The following is a 27,220-nucleotide window of genomic DNA, read 5'->3' on the forward strand; positions in this document are numbered from 1 at the left end:
CAGCAGCTTTTTGAGAAACTATAAATTTATTAGACTTTTGATACTTAGTATCATCCAGCATCATGCCATTTTTAAATATAATCTGACTTTATTTGTCAGATGGCTTCGTATTTAGGTTTCTGTGAAACCAGAAAGTGAATATAATACTGAAGATAACCAGCAGAAAAAGCACCAGAAATGGTACCAAATAATCCTTCAATATTCATTTAATTCAATAAATCTTCATCAAAGTAGGTAAATAAATTTATGCAAATCTATTTTAATAGTGCTTCCACGAAAATGCTTTACAAAATAATTCTCATTACATTTGCTGCAAGAAAGGTTTAGAAAACAGCAGTTATTTTTCACGTTTTTAGCACTTCCTTTTAAAATATATTACGATATTTAGACCTACAGAAATGGTGACAGGCAAGAAATGAAATGACTGAATCATGGTGGTATGTGCCAAAGCATTAAACACTTCCTAGCCATAAGCATGCCAAATTAGGGAATGCCATAATTTCCTGGAAATGTCACCATGCCAAATTGGCAGGCAGCATAAGGTCACGTCTGGAAATAGTGGAGTTGACAGTTTAGAAGGCAGTGACTCGTATTTTTTTATAAAGAAGGTCAGTATTTGATATATTCAGCCTACATACAGCCTTCAAACAATGAGCATTCTAGGAAATCTACTCAATTATAAATTGTTTCAATTTCTCCTGAAATAGAAAAATATGAACATGTATTTTAAGTTCTCTGTGATTACACAAGTATTAACTTCATAAGTTTAAGTGCTAGACACCAAACTTAAATGCAGATTTAGGTGGTTGCCAAAATTTCTAATACTCTCAATAGGAGCCCATCCATGCTTATTGTGGTCATGGTCCCAAACATATTATGGTGTCTGTTTTTAGCAGAGAGAAGATGGTTACTCTGTGCTTTTTTTTCAAAAAAGGCTTTTCTACTAGCACCTATATGTAATTACACTAATTGGTGAGTAAAAACTCTTTATTCCATTCTGGTTCTTGTGTCACTCTTCAGAGAGACCTGACTAGTTTTTTGTAGGAATAAGATCTTAGCAAATGATGTTATAACCATGTAAGTCTTACCTCTTCCCACTGGTGTATGTATCTAATCAGTCTTGAAAGGCGTAATAAACGTAACAGGCTGAGGATTTTTGTAAATCTCACAATACGAAGTGCTCTTGCTGTCTTGTAAACCTCCGAATCCATTCCTTTTTCTACAATGAGAAAGATATAATCCACTGGTATTGATGAGATGAAGTCAACCACAAACCAGCTTTTTAAGTAATTCATCTTGATGATTTTAGGGTCCAGTATTATTTCAGAGCTGTCTTCATTTACAGTCCCAGTTCTAAAATTCATGATCAAGTCCAATAGAAAAACAGTGTCTGATGCCACATTGAAAATAATCCATGGTGTTGTTGTTTGTTCTGTGAAGAATGTGATTCCAACTGGTATAATGACAAGGTTTCCAACCATCATTATGAGCATGATTAAGTCCCAGTAAAACCTAAAAAAGAGAGGAAGAAACAGAATGGTTGATGTATTGTGGTAAAACACACTTAGAAAAATGGTCTCTATCATGCCGCCAACTTCACCTCAAGATACTTAAACATTTTGTTAATGCTAAGAAAACTCTCATTGTTTTAACTTATTCAATATATTCACAGTCAGTAGAGAAGACAAAGTAATTAATACATTTCATTATGTGCCTTCCTTCTCAAGAATACACATCTAGGATAAAGACAGTACTATGGCTTATCACTCCATGGCATATCTGAAAGGTGTGCATGTGTGGTACTCCCTAGACTTATCGAGACTCCTGTCAAAACCTGTTAGTGGGTTTATATAAATAAAACTGATGTCTGGTGCCAATCAAAAGTGCTTTAGCAATGCAATATTTTTTAAGGCTTCTATCCAAATGGAAACCCAAATATCTAACAGATAACGTATTAAATGTAAGTACCTCTTTGCGAATGTACTCATACCATTACAGTGCTGGAATAAAATTACAGGAAGAGAAAAAAAGCACTGAAAGCAAAAAACAGAAACAAAAATTAGATAACATCAAAACCTCCATCCACTTTTACAACCTGAATTGAACTTTCATGCATTTTTACAACCTCATAGTCTATCTTCTTTCAGAGCTAGCTAAGAAGTCTGGACAGTAATAGCTGCCACTTACATAGTATAAAACGGGTACTGCATTTCACCATTTTGCTCCAGAAGTATCTAAATGCTCCCCTCTAACACTGGCGGAATACTGCTAACAGTGCTTGATACAGATGGTAGAGAGCCAGACTCGTAACTTTAGTATCTATTATAGAAATGGTGAGTAAACCCACCTGTTACATAGAACATATATCTATCCTGATGGAAGATTTCCAGGGGATGGTAGTACATACCCAACAGATTTTAAGAAAATTATGATAACTTCTAAATGTTAATTTGTCAAAGAAAGTTATTCTTGTTCAATAAAAGAACTGAAACTGAACTTGGGAAAGCCTGAACCCAATGCATGACCTCTTGTTCTGCTTAAGAACATGATCTGTTCAACTAAACTTGATTTGGAGAGGCACAGAAACCAGTCAACAACAGTTCCCCATAGACTCATTAGACTTTCTAGAAGACTAGAGGCAGCAATGGCTCCACAACTATCTCCCTGCTCCGGCCCTCTGTCGCAGTGGGGCCCCACAAGGTGGACATGTGATGGACATGCCACCAGCACACCACTCCAGCATTGACTTCCAGGCCACTTCCATGATACTAGCACCAGTCTCCTGGCATGCAACAAACACCCTCATCTTGGTAAAGGTTCATGGCAATCAACAATAGTAGTAGTTTAACTGGCCACAAAACATTTCAGAACCACAAGTTTAGTTTTTGCTAGACTTGCACAGAGCATATGGATTACATTAGGTTTCGGAGATTGTTTCTTGTATTCACCAAATGATCCAGGTTTATAAATTCCCGTTGTTTCACGTTTATCCGTGACAATACATCTGAGTTTACAAATTCCTTATCTGAGAATATAAATAATTAACTGCATCTGTAAAACACACTAAAGGAAGAGTAGCATAGGATTGAGAGTGGCATGAGAATTCCCCAGGTTTAAAATTCTTTATTCCAAGATAAACCTACAGAGATTAGTCTTGACTATCATTTGAGAGAGTAGATGGCAAAGCACCTTTAACTGGTACTCAGAAATCGCATGAAATAGACTTTATAAGTAATTCCCTGTGTACCATAATGTGATTTATGGCTTACACATTTTCAATCGTACAATAAATGTGAATACTAAGTGCTATAAATATTCAGTTTTATCTAGGCTGTATGTATTTTTGCTTAGGATGTGATGGTATTCACCCTATTGGTACCATATCTGGCAAAAACTTACCTATTTCTCTTACCTTTTTAAATTCACATAATAGGCCTCTTGCTGTGCTAGATTCCTTTTCAGTAATCTAGAATTACCATATAGAAGGAACCACTTAATTCATATATCACTGCTACTATGATCTACAGGTACAATTACCACAAACACTTTTATAATGCTATCGACTAAAATATTTCACAAAACTGTTCTGGAAGAATAAAAGTCTCCAAGGAATCCTGAAAATGAGTGGAAAACAACTAGGAAATAATCACAAGAGGCGTACTTGTGTGTGTGGCTCACTCCTAAGCAAAGCATTGCTTGATTTCAGATTGACCTTTACGTTTCACCAGCGCAGGGAACAGTTATGCAACGAAGGCTAACCAAAGCCGCACAACAAGCAGCCACCCAGCCAACATAAAATATAATACAGAACCAGGTGTTTTGATCCTGCAGTAATCCGCGGTTTAAAGGATCGTTACGTACTGCGATTATGCAAAGCACACTGGAGTTCCTGATGTTGAATATCAGCAAAAGTGGTAGCATTAGGGCTTCCGTAATAAAATAAGATTGAGTGCTAAGGACTATGAGATTGTACTAGTTTTGTATTTCGATTTTAGTCCACAATATAGTATAAGCTGATTAGTTAGTAAGAAAAACTCTTATTATACTGTGATTGATTTTTCATTTAGAAATGAATCAGACATTTTCTTTTAGGAAAATGTTTCCAAATGCCATTCTCTTGGCCATGTTATATGATATTTTTCTTTCAGGTGAGAAAAACTAGATGCAACTCCCTGTATTGCCCTTCTGTGACCTGTGTAGAGAAAGTAATACAATGCGTTCCTTGCCTACCAGTTCAGAACATCCTACTATTCATGTAACCACGAGCGAGCTGAAAAGCTTCATGAGACAGTGCAAGAAGCTGTTATTGAGACACAGAGGTAGGCCTTTGTTTCAAACTACTTTTAGCATTATTTATTTATTTTTGCTACCATCCCCACCCCACCCACCCCCAGTGAGGATGGTTATAAATTTAAAACTTACAATCTCAGAGTTCCAGATTTATATAAGGTATTATAAAATACTGACAAAAAGCAAGGAAGAGATAGGCCTATGACACAAAATTTTCCAGAATGAGGAAAAAAAAAAAGAGCCTGGGAGTAATGAGATCTTTCAGAGCACATAATGAGAAACAAGAACTGATCTTAGTCCCACAGCAAACAGCTATCGAGCTTACTGCTCCTCTGAAGGTAACTCAGTACAGCTACTGCTAGCTGCCATTAACTGAAAGTACAGAGCTCAGCACCGCACCACACTGAACTATTCCTGAAACTTTTTATATGCTTCTAAATGACTTGGAGGTTTAATATCTCTAGGTGAAAAAAGTCTTCAAGTACTACAGAAGTATAAAAAAAGAGTTTTAAGGCATATTTTTCTAAATTTTAAATAACTATTTTATACAGAAATTAAAAAAAATCACTAATTATTACTTCGGTATTCTCAAGTAAAACTAGTTAGATTCATAGCCCTGTTTCAGTGATCTTTTCACTCATAATTTATCTACTGTAATTTCAAAACTTACGGTAATAACACGGTGTTTTTTACAGCTCTGGAACATGGCGCTGAAGCTTTGGTGGTTTATTCATTGCCACAGGCTATCCTGGATAGGATGAACAGTCTGTTCAAAATGAGTGCCTATCCAAGCAGCGATAAAGAACTATTTAGTATTAATTAATCAATATTTGTACTAAGCTTAAAATGTAAGGCACTATGAATTGTAACAGGCATTTTATTTTCCACTTTATAAATCCAACCCAAAGAAAACTGAGTCTTAAAGAAGGAAATTTCAGCTCTAAATTAGTTAATTTGCTGCATAATTTGCTGTATATACAACTGTGTAAAAAGTCATTCAAATTTGCTTTCTTTAATAATTTCCTGGTTGCTGCCCATTGACACAGCAGTCTCAGTGTAGTTTGATATATGATTATCCTTACAGTACACCCAGATTGACCCAGCAGAAGTTGTCAGCTGTCTCACAAACCACACAGCAGAGTGAATGAACAGCATCTCTAAGGCACTGGGTGCTGTGACTTGAGGCTACAGAGCAGTCAGGGCTTTGCTTAAGATTAAGTGTCCAGAAAGATCATAGAAGTCTGATTATTTAATAAAAAAGAGCAAAACACATCAGCAAAACTTCATGAAATTCAGTCACAAATACTCATCAGCCACATTATAAAGTAGAAGGTCTTTGAAAAAGATATTCATTCAAATTGCTTGTAAAATATCTTTCAAACCAAACCTGATGCCTCTGAGACATGATTTCACTCTACACATTCAGAGAATCAAGAACTGTAAAAAATTTTCACAAGCTTTCCATGGAAAACTTGCCTCCTTTTTATTTAAATATTTTGATTGATTAGCAGATGCTCAGTGAAATGAACACTGACTTTTTTTTATCTCACCTTCAAACACAGCTTTATTTCTTTTGCTTTCATGGATCATCAGTTCACCTAACAGAGAAATCAATGTCCTATATAGAACAAAACAATCTTAGTAGAAATAACAGTAATTTGAAACTTTTTTACAGTGTACTGTAACAAGCACTAAACTTGATATTTTCCATGTCAGAATTTGATTCTCATAGAAAATGCCATCTTTCTCTTGCTGTGCAACTGTATAATTCTTTTGGTAAGAGAGAGCAAAGCTAGACATGCCTGAAAACATCTGCAACTTGCAGATAATTACTGGGATGAGTATTTATCAGGTAAATACTGATTCCTTACTGGAAAGGATGGGAGGATGAAGAAGGGAGGGTTTTCTTCAGGGGACCCAAATTCTTTTCATGATTGCACAGGTGTCTGTGCTTGAAAACTTTCTGAAAAATCATAACCATTTTTTTTCATAGCATGAAAGTGAGGATATTGCCTTCTGCCCAGCTATCCATTTCATTCTGCCCGTCTGTCTCTCTTACACATACACACACCTAGAGGAAAACATGCTGCTTCTGGGAAAAAGGCATACAAATTAAAGATTAAATTCCTTCTATTTTAACAAGGAATATTGCATTCAACATCCTCCATGGAACAAATTCTGTTTAAATGTTGCAAATCTATTGTGCAGTGCTTCTGTGATTTTGGCTCAGCAGCAATTTTTTTATTTTAAAATTTCCAAACTTAGAATTTACTGTAACCTATCTGTGTGAACACATTAATACAAATGCATTAAAATGACTAGTGAACTGTCACTTCTTTACATTGTCCAGTAAACAGGTTACTTCTGCAGTTGTGTTGTCCTTCTGCATGGATAAAACTTTCCTCATCTGAATGTACTTAATTTTGCAAAGCTTTAGGAAGACAAAAGGTTGAGTTTGGTTTTTTGTTTTGTTTTTAAAAGATAAACTATTCTCCTGAAATTGTTGATTTATATTCTTTATTCTCCTCTATTTCCACTCTGACAGCTTTTAGCTTATGTTAAGTAAACACAAATGAGGAATCTTGCAAGGCTGAAACAGAGACCCTTTCATGGCTCACCCCTTTCGATTGTAAATTACATGCTACAGTAGACTACTAACAGCATCTCCTACAGTTCAAGTGCTGAGGTTGAAGGGCAGAAATATTACTAAATAGAAGCCTGTGACACTTTCTCAGGTAAAAATTTCATCAATATTTGCTATTCTTTTTTAATTTAAAACATATCAAGCTTAATGAACTTTCACTGACTTAGCTAGGTAACCTGCTGAAGCAGCAGAAGGGCTTTCTCTACCTGCCTGAGACTGGTCAGTCTGGGATGAGACAGAGGCTGATGTTCTAGAAAGTCCGTTTCCCTGCCCAAATTATGAGCAGTGCTGGACCTGGGAATCTTCCAGCTTAATGGTTTCATTCCAATTCAGACTAAAAGTGATTAAAAAAATAAAATAATAATGAAGTTTTCAGACCAACAGAAATCTTCATTTGATTTCAGACTAATACTGAGGCCCTTCACTTCAAGGTTAGCCATATATACTTAGAAATCCAATTTTTGTGCCTTGCTGTTATTTTTTAAACATTGATGCAACTTCCTACCTGGTTGCAGAAAAGAATTCAAAGAGAGATTAAGAAAATTCAGCAATACTGAGTCTTCTTTTTTATATAGCCATAGAATGTATCTAAAAATTACAAACTTGTACAATTTAAAACAAATTTCGTGAGTTTTATCTGATAACTAAACACACTTAGCAGTGGAGATTTACAGTTTGTTGCTCAGTTGTGATTCTATGCACAAGGCAGATGATTAGATAAATACAGCTCTCGGGGGACCTGATCAGAACCCAATGAAGCCAATGAACAGCAATTTACTACTTTCAACAGGCTTTGGTTACAGCATTTGGTTAGGTTTAAAGCCTGAGCGCTTCAAAGGCTTGATTAGTAGAAAAGAAAATCACAGTCCTGTCTATGGAAAGTGACTATAAAATTAACTAATTAACATTACACTTATATATATATGTATATTTTCAATAAATTCAACTAATATTTAAGCAGTGACTATTTCATCAAAAGATTTTTAATTCTTGGTATGCATGCAATACCTTCTGTCTAAAGTTTTTATAGAATTTTACATGCATTAACAAATTAAGTCTCAGATTTCTGAGAAATAAAGGTACAGGAGTAATGTTGCCCTCATTGCATATGGAACGGGACGAAGGAAAGGACAAAGAGAAATTTATATAATATGGCAATATTATTTAATAATGAGTCTCTGTGGTTTTAGCCAATAATCTCCTACCACAAGCGCTTAAATACATCTGATGTTTGCAGTTGCTTTTCCTCCAGAGAAACTTATTAAACTACAGTAGAAAGAATTAAAGCCTGACCTCCACTTAACCTTGGGCAAGAACAGTGCACCACTGTCAGTGGAGCTCTAATACTGGTTTTGCACTACCCCATCTCTACACAGTTCCTCCTTTCTTCAGCCCCATTCCGTGGTGAAAAAGCAGGGTAGTGCTCCTGTCCAGATAGGTACCAGCTAGGAAAAAGCGCTGATGAAGAGTCAGGACTCACAAATGAGTTTTCTCCTGGAAAAAGTTGAATCTGTCTATGCTGACCTGTATGCTGATCAACACAGATATATTTCAGATCACCAAGACTGCTTCTGCATCAACATGTGTCACAGCACAAGTACTGTATCTTCCACAAGTTTATCCCCCCTTGTTCAAACTGTTAGACCATAGCCTCTCAGTATCAGACAACATTTTGTGTAGGGACTCTAACTGATTTGTTTCAGTTTCCTATCACCAACCCTTAAACCAATTGCAAATTGCCACATACTGATTCTTTAAGTGTCAGCAAACTTCTGTAGTGGATCACTGTAAAATACGCATTCACACTCTCAAATTAGAAATGACCACTTTACAGGCATGAGAAAAAGTCTGAAAGAGACATATCTAAAAATATTTCAGCTGCAAAATAATCTCATATCTCACGTTGGAACACTCGCATTAATTAAGAATTTTGTAGTGACAGTAATTTTAAGAGTGCCATTTAGAAACATGACATTTAGGATGCCTCCATACTATGTAAAAATTCAGAGGCTTAAATTGGGAGAAGCCTTCTGTAATTCTTCTCAACAAAGTGTCATGTGAAAAGGAAGGTAACTTAACCCACACCCCCTCGCAAAACCAAGAAAACCAAACAATATCACCTAATATTCTTCTTTAATCGATTTTTTTTTTTAACCAATTCAATCTCTCAGTTATCAGTGTAATCTTTAAAGTTTCTGCTGATGAGGAAAAGTCCATTTTCTCTACTTATCTTCAGAGAAGGAGATGATGGGGAAGACATTGCTCAGCAGCTATTGATAGACCTCAGTCATGGGGTTTGGTGAGGATACTGGCCTGTGACCACCAAATGAGTTGGGACAATTAGTTTTTTGAGGTGAATACCTCTGACAAAAAAACCAAGACTAGGACCACCAACTTGGTTCACGTAAGACACCGAGATTTCTGGTATTTGACATACATACTACTACTGACAATTTCATTCTGATAATCAGAGGTAAAACTGGCTTTGTGCGTATAACTGTAGAAAGATACAGTACTTTCAGACAAGCAGCTTCAAACATGCATTTTCATTTACTAGAATTTGGTGTATCATTTCTTGAAAAAGGTCACTGCAGGCAAGACTGGGCACTATGTTTAAACTGAGAAAAAAAGACGTAGTCTTCAAATTCATGAAGGGAAAAATCAGAGATGTGAAAAAGTGTAAAAGAACTATAGATAGGTATGAAACAAGTTGATGGATTATACATGCAGACTTTGTACTTCTACATAATGAGTGAAAACAAATACATGACTGAATATTTATACACCTCGTATCTACAGAGATGTACAAGATTCTAATGCAAGAACAAGTAATCGAGATAGCATAAATATGTCAAATTAAATTATTATTCCCATTTACAACTATTTATGGCTGATCTTTGGCTCCAAAGCCTATATTTCTTTGAGTATAAAAATAAGTACTGAGATTTCAACCCTTTAAAATAAGTGGAAGTACCGTTTTAAGAATCAGTAAGTTGTTCTATTGTAATCCATGAATACTATGTTGCAGTAAATAATTTTCTTCAAAAGGTAATTAAATCTAATTAAAATATTTATTTATTTTAAAAATATATTAATAACTTGTGTTTGTTGTGAAAATAACAAGAAACTGACAAATTGATGTTCAAATCAAAATTATCATTGTATTCATTTTTACATATACTTTGATGAAAAAGGATTAAAATATATTTCAGACACTTTTTAGAAAAGCAAAGGAAAAAGAAAGATCAAATTCACAACAGAGCAACATGATAAGTAATTAAGGTCATGTCACGCACATCCCCTTTTGCAAAACAGCTCAATACCTAGAGCTCTCACCAATGCCTAGGAAAATCCATTTGACTTTCCTCACCTATCTGTGGGCAGCTGAGCCCAGGATCTCCCACCTCTCAAGGAAATTCATTACCCCCCAAGCCATACTGTGTCTCCTGAAGCGAGGTACACGCTGACATTCTCTTTCCCTAAACAAATAAAACTAGAGAAGGAACCAAAAACTTCTTCCCAGGGAAGGCAACCACTAGACCGGGGAGGAGTTCTCACTTTTTTGCTCTGTCAAAGCAGTACACCTCCGAGAGGTGATACTGTTATAGAAAGTATCCATGCCAGAAGTGCTATGCAAAGTAAATCTACAGGTTTAAATTCTTTCCAGCAGAGGATGGAAGTTAATCTGCACTTCCAACATGTGGGCTGAACAGTTTTGATTCCTGAGCAGATACAGGAGACATTCATGTACACGCTCAAAAATACACACTGAAAATTGTATTAGTGTGATTATTGAATTGTTATGTTATTAATTTTATTAACTGGATTCATTGTATCAATTTATCTATCTAAAACATCAATTAATTGAAAATACAATGCACACAACACAAAATATTTTAAGAAATTAAAGACGTAATCTTCCACAAGCCTGCTTACACCTTTCCCCATGTGTATTTATTATGATTCCCCTTTTACAGGGTGACACACCTTAGGAGCCCTGCGCTAATGAGCGCACAGGAAGGAGAATGCTCAGCTAGGAAATTCAATATTCAGTTTTACCATTATCTTTCAAAACAAAATTTCATACTTCACACACAAAAACACCTTTCCCTACCAGAAATAAAATGCAGCTCTTGCAGGTTTCTCCTCTTTACACCAAGTATACTCAGAAATCCCCATTTTTTTCATTATTCAGCTTGTATCCAGATCTCTCTGCTAGCCATTTGCCTTCCACAGTATTTAAGGAGATGCAGTGTAATTTTAACATTTCTTCAAAGTTTCCCAATTTACACACTGCACGCTCCAGTCTTACCATCCTTTTTACAGCATAGCGCTCTGCCTGCACTGCCAAAACAAATCAGCTAATTATGCAGCTAGACAGAGCAGTGACCAGATAGACCTGATATTCACGTTTAAAACAAAACGGGAAACCCAGAAAAGCAAACGAGAAAGAGAATACATGATGTTCAAAGATGTTCTAGTTATTGGCCTAAATAACCGTGATCTTGTTAGTTTTACTTCTGCTCCTCTTGTCGTCTTTTCACGCTGTTTACCCTCTAACACTCCAGCAAGCTCCATGCAAGCAAGCCTGAGCAAAAACTCACATACTGCCGTTGTGAGCAGCTCAGTGAAGGGTGGAGGTTTGGAATACGGACCAAGTTTCTGAGGTTGTAAAATCTGCCTCTGACATTTATGAACATTGGTCAGTGTCATGGAATGCGATTGCTGAATGGCCATTTTGCAATTTAATTCATTATAAGGAAACAAAGTTTTTTTCAGTGAAATGGCTTTGGTTATTCTTAAAAAAGCAAACAATCAAATGCCTTCCAAAAAAACCCAACAAAACAACCTATGTATACTTATTTATTAAATGTTTTTTTGATCTGCAAAACAGGAGATAACCTGCAATATCAAGCACTCCAAGAGATTGCCTTTACATGCAATGAGGCCTTTTCTCCTTCCAGTACACCTTTGCCAGCAGCAGTACTGCAGGTCATACCCGTTGCTTGGTTGTAATTAAAAAACAAGGTTCCATTACATTTTGTCACAGGTATACACAATACTGAAATAGATGGTTGTCCTGGTGTCGGCTGGGATGGAGTTGATTTTCTTCCTAGTAGCTGGTATAGTGCTGTGTTTTGGATTTAGCATGGGAGTAATGTGATAACACACCGATGTTTTAGTTGTCGCTAAGCAGTGCTTATACTAAGTCAAGGACTTTTCAGCTTCCCATCCTCTGCCAGCGAGGAGGTGCACAAGAAGCTGGGAGGGGGCACAGCCAGGACAGCTGACCCAAACTGGCCACAGGGATATTCCATACCATGTGACGTCATGTTCAGGATATAAGCTGGGGGGAGTTGGCTGGGGGGCAGCGATCGCTGCTCAGGGACTGACTGGGCATCGGTTGGCAGGTGGTGAGCAGTTGCATCACTTCTTTTTGGTTTTCTTTCCCCTGGGTTTTTGTTTCTCTCTAGATATTTCTCTTCTTGTTTTACTTTCCATTACAATTTATTATTATTCTATTATTTCAAGTATTAAATTGTTCTTATCTCAACCCATGAGTTTTCTTACTTTTGCTCTTCCGATTCTCTCCCCCATCCCACCACAGGGGGCGAGGGTGAGCAAGCGGCTGTGTGGTGCTCAGTTGCTAACTGGGGTTAAACCACGACAATGGCCAAGATCTGTTTCTAAAAACAATATGTATTAAATTTACAAACTATGTGTTGAAAGTATTTATTGAATTATGGCAGATTACAGGCTTGAAATACATTTGTTAATTATTGTTTTAATTTAGTCATATGGTTGTTGAGGCACTGGAAAATTTGTTACCAATATATAGATTAATTTAAAATTCTATTCTATCTTCACTGAGACAGAACCATCTCAAGTAAAGTTGTTATACAAAATATGTATATTAGATAAAGGTTTTTTCCTCCACAGTTGCCTTTATTTAAAAAAAAAAAGAGAGAGGAAGTCACTTTAAGCTTCAGAAAAACATGTCAGTTTTCAGCCCCAAATCAATCTTATTAGATTGATAAAGATGTTAAGATCTGAAAATTTATTCAAACTTAACCACAGGCTTTGTTATATGCTTCACCTATAAATATTTATCAGAAAAAATATAAAAGGGAATTATTTAATAATCTACTTCACCACTTTATATTTTGGTAGAGTGTTTTGTTTTTTACAGTTGACTTTGAAGTCTCTTGGTACAAAAACCTCTCTTTTTCCGATCTTTGGGCGTTCAAACGAAGTAGTCCATAATCCTTAACAACGGCACAGCCCCCGTGCTGCTCTCAAGATCAGCCACACAGTACAGGTTAAGGGTGACAGGGGAAAGTGTTTGCCTGCAAGTAAAGTTGCCTATAATCGTAGCCACTGATAAGTGGCTCTAAAATAAGCACTCAAAGAAACTTTGGTCAGGGACCTATGACCTGAACTATAAACAACAGCAAAAGTACCAAGGAAGCTATTTACTCCCATACAGATAGATGACTGTTGCTTTGATACAGCAAAACAAAAAGAGCTTCCCTTTACCGTGGTGAATAAAACACCAGATGTCCATCTTTATCTTCCATCCATATTCACTCAAAATGAAGTTGTCTAAATATAATAAATAGCTTTCTGGCTTTCAGCAAATGAAAACATTTTACTTTGGAGATCTCAGAAGAGGTTTTAGCCACAAGCCAATATACCTCAGAAAGACAAGATTTAATTTAGCCAAATATTTATGTTTCAGTTTTGGAGGACACTGAGTTATGAACTATTCAAACATGTTTAAGCTAAAGATGTGTAATAATTAGAACAGCCAAATAGAGGGTAATAAGTCATTGGTGGAGAACAGCAAGAAATTGAGGGCAAAAAATGATTAATAGACCTTTTCTTCATAATCTTAGAAAAGATATTGATCTGTAAACTGCAAATCAAAATATATAATATTACAGAAATGGAACATGAAGCATATTCAAATTATTCTGATATACTAGTTCTGCAAATGCAGAATTCTGGAAGATATTCAGGCACAGAGTCCAGATGCTTACAAGTATCTAGGTCCCTAGCTCGTTCTGAAATCCAAAGATAGATAGGCTCCTGACTTCCATCTCGGATCTTCATCTAACATCCTATAGATTTGCACACTGTGCAGAGCACTGGGTAAAACAGAGATTTTCAAAGCCATTCCAGAAATGGAAAAGTTTGTACTGGAAACATGAAACCAAGTTAAATACCATATTCCGTTTGCTCATTTTGCCAGTGGCATAAAATCAGTATGTACATTCAATGTTAAGATGAGCTGCTACTCAGTGACAGTTATGGAATTCCAAGTCAATAGTCCCAGCAGGAACATCTGCTACCATTTTACGCAGATTCATGGTACCTGCGTTCCTGGGCTATAAAGCTAGCTCTCCTTCCCTGAAGCAAGTCTGAACTCTGTTGTATTGTGAGGAACAAGCGTGGGAGTGGAAGTTCACTGCAGCTCTCCCATCCCTTCCACAGAAAGATAAATTTGGTCTAGCCTGTGGAGAATGTAGAAGTTGGCTGCAGCTTAGAAATGGTAGAAACAACCATGGTCACATCGAGCAATGTTCATACAGTCCTAGGGAATGGAGGGGGGGTGGGGGGGTGGAAATGGCTAAATAACACTGACGGGTTGTATAATACTGAAGGAGTATTCTTCAGACCTATCTTAATGAGAATCATCTCTCGACAAAAGAAAATTAGCCTGCATGTGAACAACAGAGCACAGCATACGGGCAGACTACAGGAAAATCTACCTTTAGGAAACAAGAATAGAGGACAGTTTAAAGGGAAGCAAGAAATTTTAAACTTATAGCTAATACCTTTAAATAGCAAACTAAAACCAAAGAGATTTAATTGGATTCAGTCATCATTTATGTCGTATTTAGTTCACATGTAGCTAAGTAATATGCATATGAAATAATACAATTATTAGGTCCTGGATTTAATTCTTTTCAACATTAAAAACCTTGAAATTGTTTTTAGATTTCTTCTTCCATTTCAGAGACATCAGCCATGATAATAAATTCACTATTTCATTAAATACACGATAAGAACATGTACAAATCCTACGCAACTTTTCAACACCCAGCAGTATATCACTGCATTTAATATTCTGTTCCAAATATCAAAAAACACCTTAAAGTTAGTAAAAACATGTATTTAAGATATTTACTGACAGAATGCATGCAGTTAAAAGTAAATTTTGGTCATGTGGGCACCTAAATTAGGGTACTTATCTCTCACTTGTCCCACACATGCAATGTCTATTCCTTAATAAGCCATCAGATTTCAGACATTTTCAATTTTGACCCTTTTTAAATGCTCTGTTAGATTGCCTGCCATCTGGCAGTGCTTACTCTTGATACCACACTCCCTTTGCATTACAGAAGTGTGTTTCTTATATCTTTAATGTGACAGATGTATGCAACACTAGAATTCCCAAGCTGGAAATAAATGGGCTGAGGGGACAATTTCGGCAAAGTATCTTGTTACTAGGTGTATGGTAACAGCATGTTCAATTACATCAGGTTGCAGTTCTCAACAGGAGACTGCCAACCTGCCCATGGGTGGTATGGGAAATAGAAAATGTGCATACAATTATATTTTTTTTAATTATTACAAGGTATTTGTTTACAAACTCCAAGACACTATGAAGAATACCTAGGCTAACTTCTCCCTGCTAGTTTGAACAAACAGCTCAGTATCTCCTAGCTAACAGACTCAGTAAGAATGGAAAACTACATAGCAGAGCTAACAAATTAAAAAAAAAAAATAATCAATGCATCATTTCCATTTATATAAAGGAATTAATTATATCTTCAGGAAGAGATGTAGGAGGGAGAAGGAAAAACAGAATGAGGGAAAAGAGAAGTCATTTTCCAAAAAAAAATCTGTCAGAGACTACATCACCATGCTCTTGCTAACTTTCAAATGAGAACTGCAAGTTGCCTATAGCAGGATTTCACTACCTGAAAATTAGACCATAAGAAATGCTATAAATAAAAGACAGAAAAAGCAGGATTCAGTATTTAGGGAGCCACCTAGACAACAGTTTCCATGAACACTGGACACACAGCTCTGAAAAACAGGACATCTCTGAAGTATACTTAGTATGCTGGGTATCGAGAAAGGTACCCAATTATTAACTGAAGCTTGAGGTATATGCTTGATTTATTTTACTACTTATGTTTTGTTTCCAGGTTTGTGCCTAACAGACTAATCCCTAGTTGGAAAAGGAAATCTTTGTGTTACTACTGAGCTTGTCTGGCACTAAAGACAAGGTGAACCAGAGTAACAGACAAGCTTGGCTGTTATCTTCACTGAGAAATCAAGTGCAAATAAGCCCATACGCAGCCATCCCAAGGAACCTGTAGCCCAGGATGTGTTTGGGGAACCCAGAAGCTTGCAAGTGTGTACTGTCAGGCAGTAATGAGATATTTTAGGGGGCAGTATTACCTACTACTGGTTTCATAGTAATTTCTCTACCAGACAGAAATCATAAGTCCTCCCGGAATGAACAGATAGACAGAAGTCACTCGAGCCTGATGGAAGATCTCTCAGTAGTCATGTGAAAGCTTGATTGCATCCCCATGGATTTGCAGCCATACATTTATTCCATCTCCTGGGTAAAGTTGGATAGATCTTACTCTATGTATCTTATAAAAGTTCTGTATATTTTCCATAGCTTTGACCTAAAGCAAGTTAGAATAATTATTTATCATTAGGATCCTCTCATATATTACCCTAAATTTACTGCAATCTACAGATATGCTTAACATCAGATCATAGTGGCTTCACAGGCTCGAGAAGTGGGCCCATGTGAACCTCATGAGGTTTAACAAGGCCAAGTGCAAGGTCCTGCACCTGGGTCGGGGCAACCCCTGGTATCAATACAGGCTGGGGGATGAAGGGATTGAGAGCAGCCCTGCCGAGAAGGACTTGGGAGTACTGATGGATGAAAAGCTGGACATGAGCCAGCAATGTGTGCTCACAGCCCAGAAGGCCAACTGTATCCTGGGCTGCATCCAAAGCAGCGTGGCCAGCAGGTTGAGGGAGGTGATTCTGCCCCTCTGCTCTGCTCTGCTGAGACCCCACCTGGAGTACTGTGTCCAGCTCTGGAGCCCTCAGCATAAGAAGGACATGGACCTGTTGGAGCAGGTCCAAAGGAGGGCCAGGAAAATGATCAGGGGTATGGAACACCTCTCCTATGAAGAAAGGCTGAGAGAGTTGGGGTTGTTCAGCCTAGAGAAGAGAAGGCTCCAGAAAGACTTTATTGCAGCCTTTCAATGCTTAAAGCGGGTTATAAAAAAGATGGCGGCAAACATTTTAGCAGAGCCTGTTGTGACAGGACAAGGGGGAATGGCTTTAAACTGAAGGGGGGTAGATTGAGACTAGATAGAAGGAAGAAATTTTTTACACTGAGGGTGGTGAAACACTGGCACAGGTTGCCTGGAGAGGTGGTGGATGCCCCATCCCTGGAAACATTCCAGGTCAGGCTGGACGGGGCTCTGAGCAACCTGATCTAGTTGAAGATGTCCCTGCTCATCGCAGGGGGGTTGGACTAGATGACCTTTAGAGGTCCCTTCCAACCCAAACTATTCTATGATTCTATGATATCAGAACCACACTGCCTATTGCTGCAGTCATGCCATAAGGAGAGGTGCTTTTTAGAGGATCTGGTAAGTTACTGTGAGATACAAGAGAACCAGCCAAGGAAACATCAATACTTCCATACTTTACTCTGCTGACAGGACAGAAAAAAACTGGAGGCAACCATAGTACGCTACGTATAGAACTGGAAGATTTGACATCGTGAGGGCACATTTTATTTCTGTGGGGCTCTTTATATACTGGAGCTTTAGCACAAGTGTAAGCTTCGGTGGATTTCAGACTGAGAATTGGATGAAAAAGAGTAATACTACCTAAAAACACCCCTACGGTCAAAACAATTTTATGTATATTGGCTATTTTAAATTAAATTATTTAAAAAGCAAACAAAACAAAACAAAAAAAAACAAACAAAAAAAACCCCAAACCTAGCTTTGACTGTGAGCATAAAACAACCTGTGCTTTTTCAGTTGAAATCAAAATATCTGAATACAAATTTTTAGGAAATATGACATTTTTAGAGATAGAAAATTTATTAATATCAGCAGCATGCTAAATTCCAATAGTGTGTCAAATTATTTATTAAATAATGTGCTTCATTAGATAAGATACCCACATAAACAACATAGGATTTTGTTCTTATTTTATTCACTTCTGTTCTTAGCTACATGATGCAACTCCAGTTGGCATAAGTAAAAAAAGGTTTGGGGTTTGTGTTGGTTTTTTTTTTTAAATATATAATGGAAACAGACGCATTTCTTCTGGAATCAAATGAACATTTTCTGAACACAAGTTTACTCCAGACTTATGCCAGTTGCACTGCAAACCAAGGCAGTAAGATTATTGCGAAATATCATGCAGCTTCCCTGAATCTGACTATCATCAGATTAAAAGATATTAGCAGAGATTTTATGGAAGCTAAATGACAGTGTCCTTGAGGTAGTACTGACATTGACTCCAGCTGATACAGTTTTTGGTCATTAACATACCTTACTATGTGTCTAGAACGAGCCCTCCAATAATTAGAGCTGAATACACTATGATTTTTAAAATTAAATCATGCCTCTGGGAAAGACTCAGGGAATAGACAGCTAAAAGACTTTCAAGCAATTAATGAGAACTGTACTGTCAGGTTAAAAATTAAACATTGCAAAGTAGGTTAAAAGTTTCCTCTCTCTCAAAAATTGTATGTTGACATAGAAGACAGCTCCCAGGCATGCTGTTGAGTGAAAGCAGAGGTGAGAATGGATACCTATTATCTACAACCAAATGAAGTAAATTTCTCTACTAATTTTCATATTCTACCCTCCTCTCTAAAAACAGTATTTTTACTTCTAGTATTTTTACTTCTAGCCTTCTAGTACCTTCAAACCGAGCCTCTCAAAAAACGCTGACAAAGTTTAATTAAATATTACAATGTGACTGATCTTAGATAGGTAGGCAGAAATGCAGAGGTAAAGATTCATATTTTTTAAGTGACCTCTGATTTCATCCGTCTCTATTTCTGCTACCCCAGGCTGAACAATCAGCAACTGAGCCACTCAAATCTTAACTTGATTATATAACCATAAAAAAGCCTAAGCAACTTATCAAACATTATGTACTTTTTATTTAGCTTTGTAGCCACCAAAACCCTCAAACCAAATTCTAAATCCAGACCTTTATTTACTATTTCATGCGCTTACACAGTATTCCAATTCACAGTTCCCTCCATATACTCAAATCCAAGAAACCTAATATGAAGAAAAAACTTCTACTGACTTGATTATAAGCATTGCTTATTTTGATGAACTAACAAATAAAGTGCCAGTACATATTCAAAAATATGTAGTCTTGCTAAAATAATCAATGGGAATAACAGAATCAGTACTTTTTCCCCACGGGCCCAAGCATGATGCTGATCTTATGAGATCTAAATTTTTATAGGTGTATATATAGATAATATTAATTAAGAGCTTTTTTCTCACTGCAGTCAAAACAAAGTATCAGAAAACTGAAGAGGAAGTCTCATGATATGCGCATCCCCAGTCAAAGTTTAAAGACTCACATATAACTCCCCCAAAACATTATCTTTTAGATTACTCACACGAATTCTGTAACATTTTGGTTTGATTTTGTTTTGTTTTGTTTTAAACATATCTCAAATGATGATGAACATATTTGCTTTTATTTAGATTATTAAGAAGGTGAATATTCTAAAATTAAGCATCTTGCAGAAAAAAAATGTACTTGTGTACTCCTTCATAGGTGCTGCCAGTGATCTTCAAAATATCCCAAGCTAAATTAAAAGTACCTCAGAGAACTGAGGAATTATTTGAGTTACGCTTACTGAGCTATTTCTCTGCTGTAAACTTTATTCCATGTTCAAGTATATAATACGTCAAAAGCATGAAAGAAAATGCAATGAATGGACTGTTATTCCAGGACTAGAATGGACATAATGAAAATTGGGAAATGTTCAACATATACATGAGCTCAAACTATGCATTAGTATTCTACATTATCTAGAGACAGAAGGATGTCTTATCAATAAAATGAATTGCTTTCCTTGAACAAACAAAGGCATAATCCTTCCCACATCCCTTAGAGGTCCAGAAGGTGAGTGGCTGCTGCACCAACCTCAGGTATACTCAGCTGGTTTGCTTTTGAGTTCTTGAAGAAAATCTCAAAGGGGACAAGAGCACATGGCCCTCTTGAGCCCAAAAGCACAATGTACACCTCTACATATCCATTTTCACTCATACATGCTTACAACTGGTACAAAAAGAAATGCCAGTAGCTAGCTTCAGTCAACTAGATTTCATAACAAATGAATCAGTGACAGGCAATGATGAGACATTATTCAATATTAAAAATAATAGGAACTGAAGGTGAAAAACAACTTAATGTATTTCTGGTCCATATTCCACATCAAAGCATTTCCAGTAGAATATTTCGTTGCTTATTTTTGGTCCTCCTTCCGAAAAGTATAATTTAGAGATTTGTTGCTGCAATTTCACCCTATTACTTCTATGTAATTTCTTTCCTCTTCCATCCATTTATGCATTTGAGGACCATTATCATATTTCTCTTCAGCCTACCTTTATGGGAGTTGCATTTTACCTGGGGAACAATTACAAGGCTTAATATATAACTTACTGTCAGAAAGAATTTTCGGACATTATAAATTCATTATTTAGATTAATGCTACAATTTTGTCATTTTATCCTTTCGGGCATTTACAGAAGTAACATGCAAAAATTGTTGGAATGCAGCAAATAAAAAGCCAAGCACTACTAATAATCCTTTTAATACTAAACGGTTCTTTATGTTTAGTCACATACAAAAAGTGAACATTCAAGTAATAGGAAAAGTTTAACTGTACGAAGTTTTATCTGTAATAGAAATAAAAATTACAGTTGCCACAATAGTATCGAAAATTATACACGAAAGATAGCCCTAGCTAAAACTGTGCTTCAGTCATAAAAATTAAATAATTAAAAAAACCCCATTTGTTTGTGCAAGGAATGTATCCAGTATAATTATAAATCCCTGATTATCAGTTTATTAGCAAATAATTCAAAAGTCTCAATACTGTAAGAGAACCTCATGACAAAACCCGAGCAACAAGACTGAGATGACTACCTTGAGAATCCAAAACTACAGACATTTCATACTCCTACACTACCAGTGACATAATGTATCCATTAAAACCCACACTAATTTGTATCTGATCTACTTAATATAAACCAACATGATTTATATACTTAATTTTGCATACATATATCTATATCAATTACACTTAAGTATGATATAACACATTTTGTCTTCATCACATATAGCATCACCTTCAAACTCTACTGCTCTACATAAACCTAAGTCTGTACAGCTCACAAAAAGACAGATCTTATTAGCTTCAACTGAGACATTACAGACATGTGACAAAAGAGGGGGACAAAGTGCTTACCCTAAGCTTCTTAAAATACAAATGATACGTATAACACGTAGAGTGAAGACTGGTCCCAAAGAAGAACAGGTTTTAAACCAATGCATGCACGAATTTTAGAAATTTTTATGTGAGCTGCACATATAACATGCACAGTCTACCATGTTAGGGTGACTGCTGGTGGTCGAAGGCAGGTCCAAAAGATAGGTACAAATTAAAAAGAAAATTGATTCATAAGGCAAATATAAGTTCAAAATGGAGAGAAGCATAATAAAAAACAAGGCACACTAATACGTTGCAATTATGATTTACAGTTTGGCGCACAATTGAAAAATTAAGCTGCACGTGTGCATGACAACATAGAGGGGTTGCATAGAACTGCACAAAATATCAGAATGGTTTTTAATAGCAACAGACACAAAAATATTCTTCCATAAGTACCTAGATGTATGCAGGCAAATATTATTGTGTCTTTCACCCTGATTAAAACCCATTGAAACCTGACATTAAATTTACTTACAAGGTACCATGGATAGAGATTTCTATGATTTATAAAGATTTATATGATAAACCTCATACATTTACATGACAACCCTCAAATGTCTATACAAAAAGGTTTTCAAACTGGAATGCCACACATTAAAAAAATCTGGCATACCTTTACTATTCACTATGCTCTGAAATTTTCTGCTCAAGTTTTAGAATTAACTCCGCTTTTACTTTTCTGTTATCATTAAAATAAGGCTTTGTGCTCCTTGAATAGATGAGAAGTTACCCAGAGAGATTCTCTCGACATAAAATGTCAATAGTTTTTTGCTATTGTTGCAAATCAGTTCATACTTGTATTCATCTACACAGGCAAAAGACCTTCAGCACTGCCTGCACTGCACCTCCTTATCCGCTACTCTGCCAGACAACTCCACATCACAGTCTTACTTCACTTAACCTTGAAGCCAATTAAAATTTATGTCCCCACTTCCACTCAAAGGCTGTTCCCAAACATTAAACTGAGAACTGTAACCATCAGTGTGCGAAGGCTACATTTACTCATACACGTATTATTCCCACTCATTCTTTCTCATACATTGCTACTTCTGGTCAAAAGATGCCTCTCCTGTGCAACTCTGGAGGTAGTAACTCTGTTTTCTTTCTAGATTGCTGACTATAGATGCCCTAGCTGATGTGATAATAAAACCAAGATTTCCATGACAGCGTGAGTTTCTCTGTGTACCCACAGACTGGGAGGGAGGGAGATGCTACGGGGCCGGACCAACAGCCCAGGCACATGCAAGCAAGCCTTCTGAGCATTAAAGAAACTCCTGACATGCCAAAGGACATCAAGTAATTAATCATCTGAAAAATCAGCTACGTACATTTCCACTAATATGAGAAGGCTGTAACATATAAAAGTCACCCAAAGCCCATGTCCACCACAGCTCTGCTATGAAATGAGTGAAACACATATGGCAGCAGCAGAACTATGTGCAGTTGCTCCCATCTCCCATTGGCTTCATGCTGCTCTCATCCGGTGGCTGCGAGGCCACGGGGCTGGACCAGCGATGCTCTCCCGTGGGCTCGTTCTTCCACACGTGAGCAGGGACGGCCGGAGGCACTCAGTATCTCACAGAAAGCACACAAGACTTCAATAAACTCTAACCAAAAGATTGACGATAAAGTCACTTTTGTGAGTCATGCAATTACACAGAATTGTTGTCCAAGTTTAGAGATGCAGTAATCACAGCTGCGAAGAGATAAACAGAGGTCTTGTGCTAGGTTTGATGTGCATTAGGTGCTCGGTTTACATAACAGGTTTCAAATTAGACATTAACCTCCAAAGACTGGGAAAAGACAACCAGGAACAAAATGGTCCCCTTGTGGAAAAATTATGTAACACTTATTGAATTTAATTCTCCAAGGGTGTATCTGCCTGATGAAGAGCCAATTCTTCCCTGAAACACAGGCAGGACAGAGCCATAAAACTAGAGACCAAGCCCCACAAGGACGTGAGTAACCGATTCACAGAGCACCGAATTTATAGACACAGCTTCCACACTCTGTTCATACCAAAAAAGGGGGGCGGGAGGGCGCAGGGAGGCTGCCTGCCCCCCCAAACAACACAGCAAAATATTGCTCTGTTATAAAACTTTGTATGTTTATCTACACTATCATGAGAATGAGGTCAAGAAATGTAACTAAATGCATCAACGTATCCCAGCAAAGAGCATCCAGAACTAGAAAAACAAAAATAAATGAGACTCCACAGGAACCTGTACCAGAATTTTCCCATGTCTTATGTGGTTAACCCAATATTCTCCTAAGTGTGCCTATATTTAAAATCTACTGTGATGTCCATTTTCATATGTGCTACAAACATCCTAATAATAGCTAAATTTACAAACTTATTCTAAATCTTCCCACCTGGATACCGTAAAATATTCTACGTTTTACCTTTTTCTTGTTATTTTGGTAGAAAATTTAGTTCTTTCCCTTGGTGGTATCAACATTAACACAGTGAAATTAGAATACCCCTGTCTCTTTGGATGCTTTAAGGATTGTCTACATACAAGCATTACGTTGTTACAAAATCACATGCAAAAATAAATCAGAACAACTCCACCCTTACATATGCATTTGTTCTGGTACAGAGGCACTGTTAGGAGGTATTTACTAGCATTGTCGCGATTCCCATATAGAAAAATGAATATACTACATAGTACAACTTCTTCACCTGTTTCTATAAACACTGCCACCCAAAAAGAGTAGTACCATTATACAGCTGCAATTATTTCAGGAGAAACAACACAAACATGTCACATTTCTCACTGAAACTGTCCTACTGGCTAAAAAATCAGGTCCGGATCCGGTCACATCATCCCAAGACTAATGAAAGACTATGAACTTTATTTAAAAAACAAACACCTCCATTCTAATAAAGACATAATAAAACCCTCAGAAAATACAGTTAATTTAAGAATATGCAGACAACAGGCCTGAAAAGGATGCAGTGTTGTTTACTCCTACTGAAGAAAATAAGTAAACATATGCTATCATCTCTAAACCTTCCCACAGGAAGAATTAGGATAGAATTAGAAGGTATTTCTTAAACAGAACCAATGTACCTATCACCTATTTCACGTATCAGCTTAAACATGGTGCACAATATGATGCGTAACCTCCTATTGCCCAAAACGTTATTGCACCTTGCTCAAAACCCAAGCTTACAACAAAACAAGGAAATTTACTTGCAAGAATAATCTCATTCATTTTAATAGAATCCTCACACGAATAAAGTTGCTCATGCACACACACGGGTAAGTGAGAGGCTATCAGACACCCCTAATCCCCTAAGCATGCTACCACAGCACCAGATGTGACCTGCTACGTCCCTCTCCAGCTGGCAGAATAGGAGTGGGTGGACTCTTGGCTCTCTCCCCTCCTTAATGCACCTGCTAGTGCAGCTGAGCTGGCATGCGAGAGGGAAAAGGTACTCCAGGAAAAGAATGAGTGCGGTTTATTGCCCCCAGGGAGCCAGGAAAAGAGCAGGGATTTAGAGTCATAACTGAGTGCTATCCTGCTCCTCCGCTCTTGGAGCTGTACTGCTCTCGGGCTCAACTGCAAGGTGCTAGCACAGCTCACTGTGTAACACCTCGCCCTGAATAGTCCCGCACAAACTTGGACTTTGGAAGTATTTCCTCCTGTTCCCACTGGAAGCATGTTCTATTTGACCTACTTTTTCTTAGAAGATCCATGTAACTATTGAACCTTCTGGATTCTCCTTTTTTTAAACATGGTCTCCAGTGCAATTCACTTATTGTATACATGCAGGCTGTTCAGTTCAAGCTGTTGATTAAATATGCTTGATGACACCAGTAGTTCTTCAGCAAATACCATAGAGAGTGTTAAATTTACAAAGGCAGACAGCCAGCTGTCTGGCATAGAGAATACAATGAAATAATCCTTCACTTAAAATGTAATTTTAAAGGGAAGTACCTCTTCCCAGGAATTTCTTTGCACTACTTTTCATATGAATATTCCAATTTGGCATACGTTCAACTTACTGTGAAAGCAAGGCTAACTTTGCATCACGTTTACCCGTCTACCTATGAAAATGTAGTTTCCCACACAGCGTTAGCTTGGGTAAAGTTATTTTGCTGCAACTCTGACCGAGACGTGCTTCCTTCACGCGACCCCTTTAACAAGTGTTTACGCCGGGCGCTGAGGAGGGCGCCCGGCGTGCGCCCACAATGGACCCCGGGATTTTACTTCTGTCGCTGCCCCTGCGTGTGCCCCGGCGAGCTCTCCCACGCCGGGGCAAGGCCGTGCCCCGCTCCGGCGGCGCCCCCCGCCCGCTCCCCGCCCGACGGACGCGGCCAATGCGGCGGCCCCCGCGGCGCGGCCAGCCCGGGACGGAGCCGCAGGCCCCGTGTCGGCCGGGCGCTGCCCGCAGCTCCGGGGCTGGGGGCAGCGCCCGGCCGACGCGGGGCCTGCGGCTCCGTCCCGGGTGCAGCACGCTGGAGAGCGCCGGGCCGGGCCAAGCCCCGCGGCCGCCCCAGCGGCGGCGCAATGACGGCGGAGAGGGCAGGGCAGCCGCCCCGCGCCGCCTTCCAGCCCCTTCCCCGCCGCCCGGGCGGGGGACACGAAAAGGGGAGGCAAAGTTTTAGCCGCCGAGCGGGGCAGCGAGGCTGTCCGCGGGGAGGGAGGGAGGGAAGGGGCGAGGCCTGGCCCGCCAGCGCGGGAAGCCCCTCACCTCCGCAGGGCACCCCCCCCTCCAGGCCGGAGCCCGCCGAAGTTTGCGCCGGGCGAGGTGCGAGGCGGCGGGAGCGCCGCCCTGCCTCCCGCGGCGGGACCCCCCCCCGTGCGGCGGCGGGAGCCCCGCGCTCACCTGAAGTCGCTGTAGGGGTGGATGATCCAGAACCCCGCAGTTTTAACCCTTTCCTGCTCCTTCTCCACCGCCTTCTGGCTGCCGAACATGCGGAGGGAGAATTTGTTGACCCCCGGCTGCAGCATGGAGGTGAACTGCCGCTGCATGAAGCCGTACTGTCGCCGGGGCCCCTCGGCATCCTCGAAGCCCACCACGGGCTCCTCGCCCCCGCCGCCGTCCACTTTGAAGCACACCGAGTTGCCATGCTCCTTCACGCAGCCGCTGCCCCCGCCGCCGGGGCTGCTCTGCGCTTTCTCCGCCGGGGCCGCCGGCTTGGCTGGGAAGGCGTTAGCGCTGCCATCGTCCCGGCTGCCGGCAGAGGAGCTGCGCTTCCCAGCCTCCATGCTGCGGGGCGGGCGCGCCCCAGCTGCGGGAGAGCGCGGGGAAGCCTCGCCGCCGCCGGTGCCCTTCAGCGGCGCGGCTGGGCTCGGCCGCCCTGGGCTGGGCTGGGCTCAGCTCCGCGCCGCCGCGCCGCCCGGCATGGCCAGCGCCGCCGACTCTGAGCCGCGCTCCCGCGCAGGGCTGGCACCGCTTCCCCTCGCCCGCCCCCTGCCGGCGGCCGCGCCGCGCCGCCCGCCTGACATTGAGCGCCCCCGAGTCCTTGAGGGGCTGAGGCGCCCGGGCCGAGGGGAGGGGAGGAGCCGGCGGGGCGGGGGGGGGAAGGCGGGCTCTGCCCTCGGGGCGGCGGCGCGCGTGGGCCCGGCGGCGGCTCGACGCGTGGGCGCGGGTGCGCTGGCCCGCGGGGCGGGGTGGAGCGGGGCGGGGTGGGGCGGGGGGCCCGGCCCGGCCGCCCTCCCGCCACAAGGCGGCGGAG

The 27,220-nt window shown here is 39.4% G+C and overlaps 1 protein-coding gene across 2 annotated transcripts in view; it reads right to left on the minus strand.

The window, feature by feature from the left end:
- HCN1 (hyperpolarization activated cyclic nucleotide gated potassium channel 1) overlaps positions 1 to 26,758 on the minus strand; it is a 215,197-nt gene extending 188,439 nt beyond the window's left edge. For both annotated transcript variants that reach the window (XM_076362698.1, XM_076362697.1), the window contains exons 1-2: positions 26,368 to 26,758; positions 1,089 to 1,512 (exon numbers count right to left, since the gene is read on the minus strand). In XM_076362698.1, coding sequence (XP_076218813.1) covers positions 1,089 to 1,512; positions 26,368 to 26,750 — 807 coding nt within the window. In that variant the 5' untranslated portion in view covers positions 26,751 to 26,758. The remainder of the gene's footprint in view (positions 1 to 1,088; positions 1,513 to 26,367) is intronic.
- Between the last annotated feature and the right edge of the window lie 462 nt (positions 26,759 to 27,220).

This window comes from Aptenodytes patagonicus, chromosome Z (assembly GCF_965638725.1).
Source record: "Aptenodytes patagonicus chromosome Z, bAptPat1.pri.cur, whole genome shotgun sequence".
In the NCBI taxonomy this organism is placed as follows: Eukaryota; Metazoa; Chordata; class Aves; order Sphenisciformes; family Spheniscidae; genus Aptenodytes; species Aptenodytes patagonicus.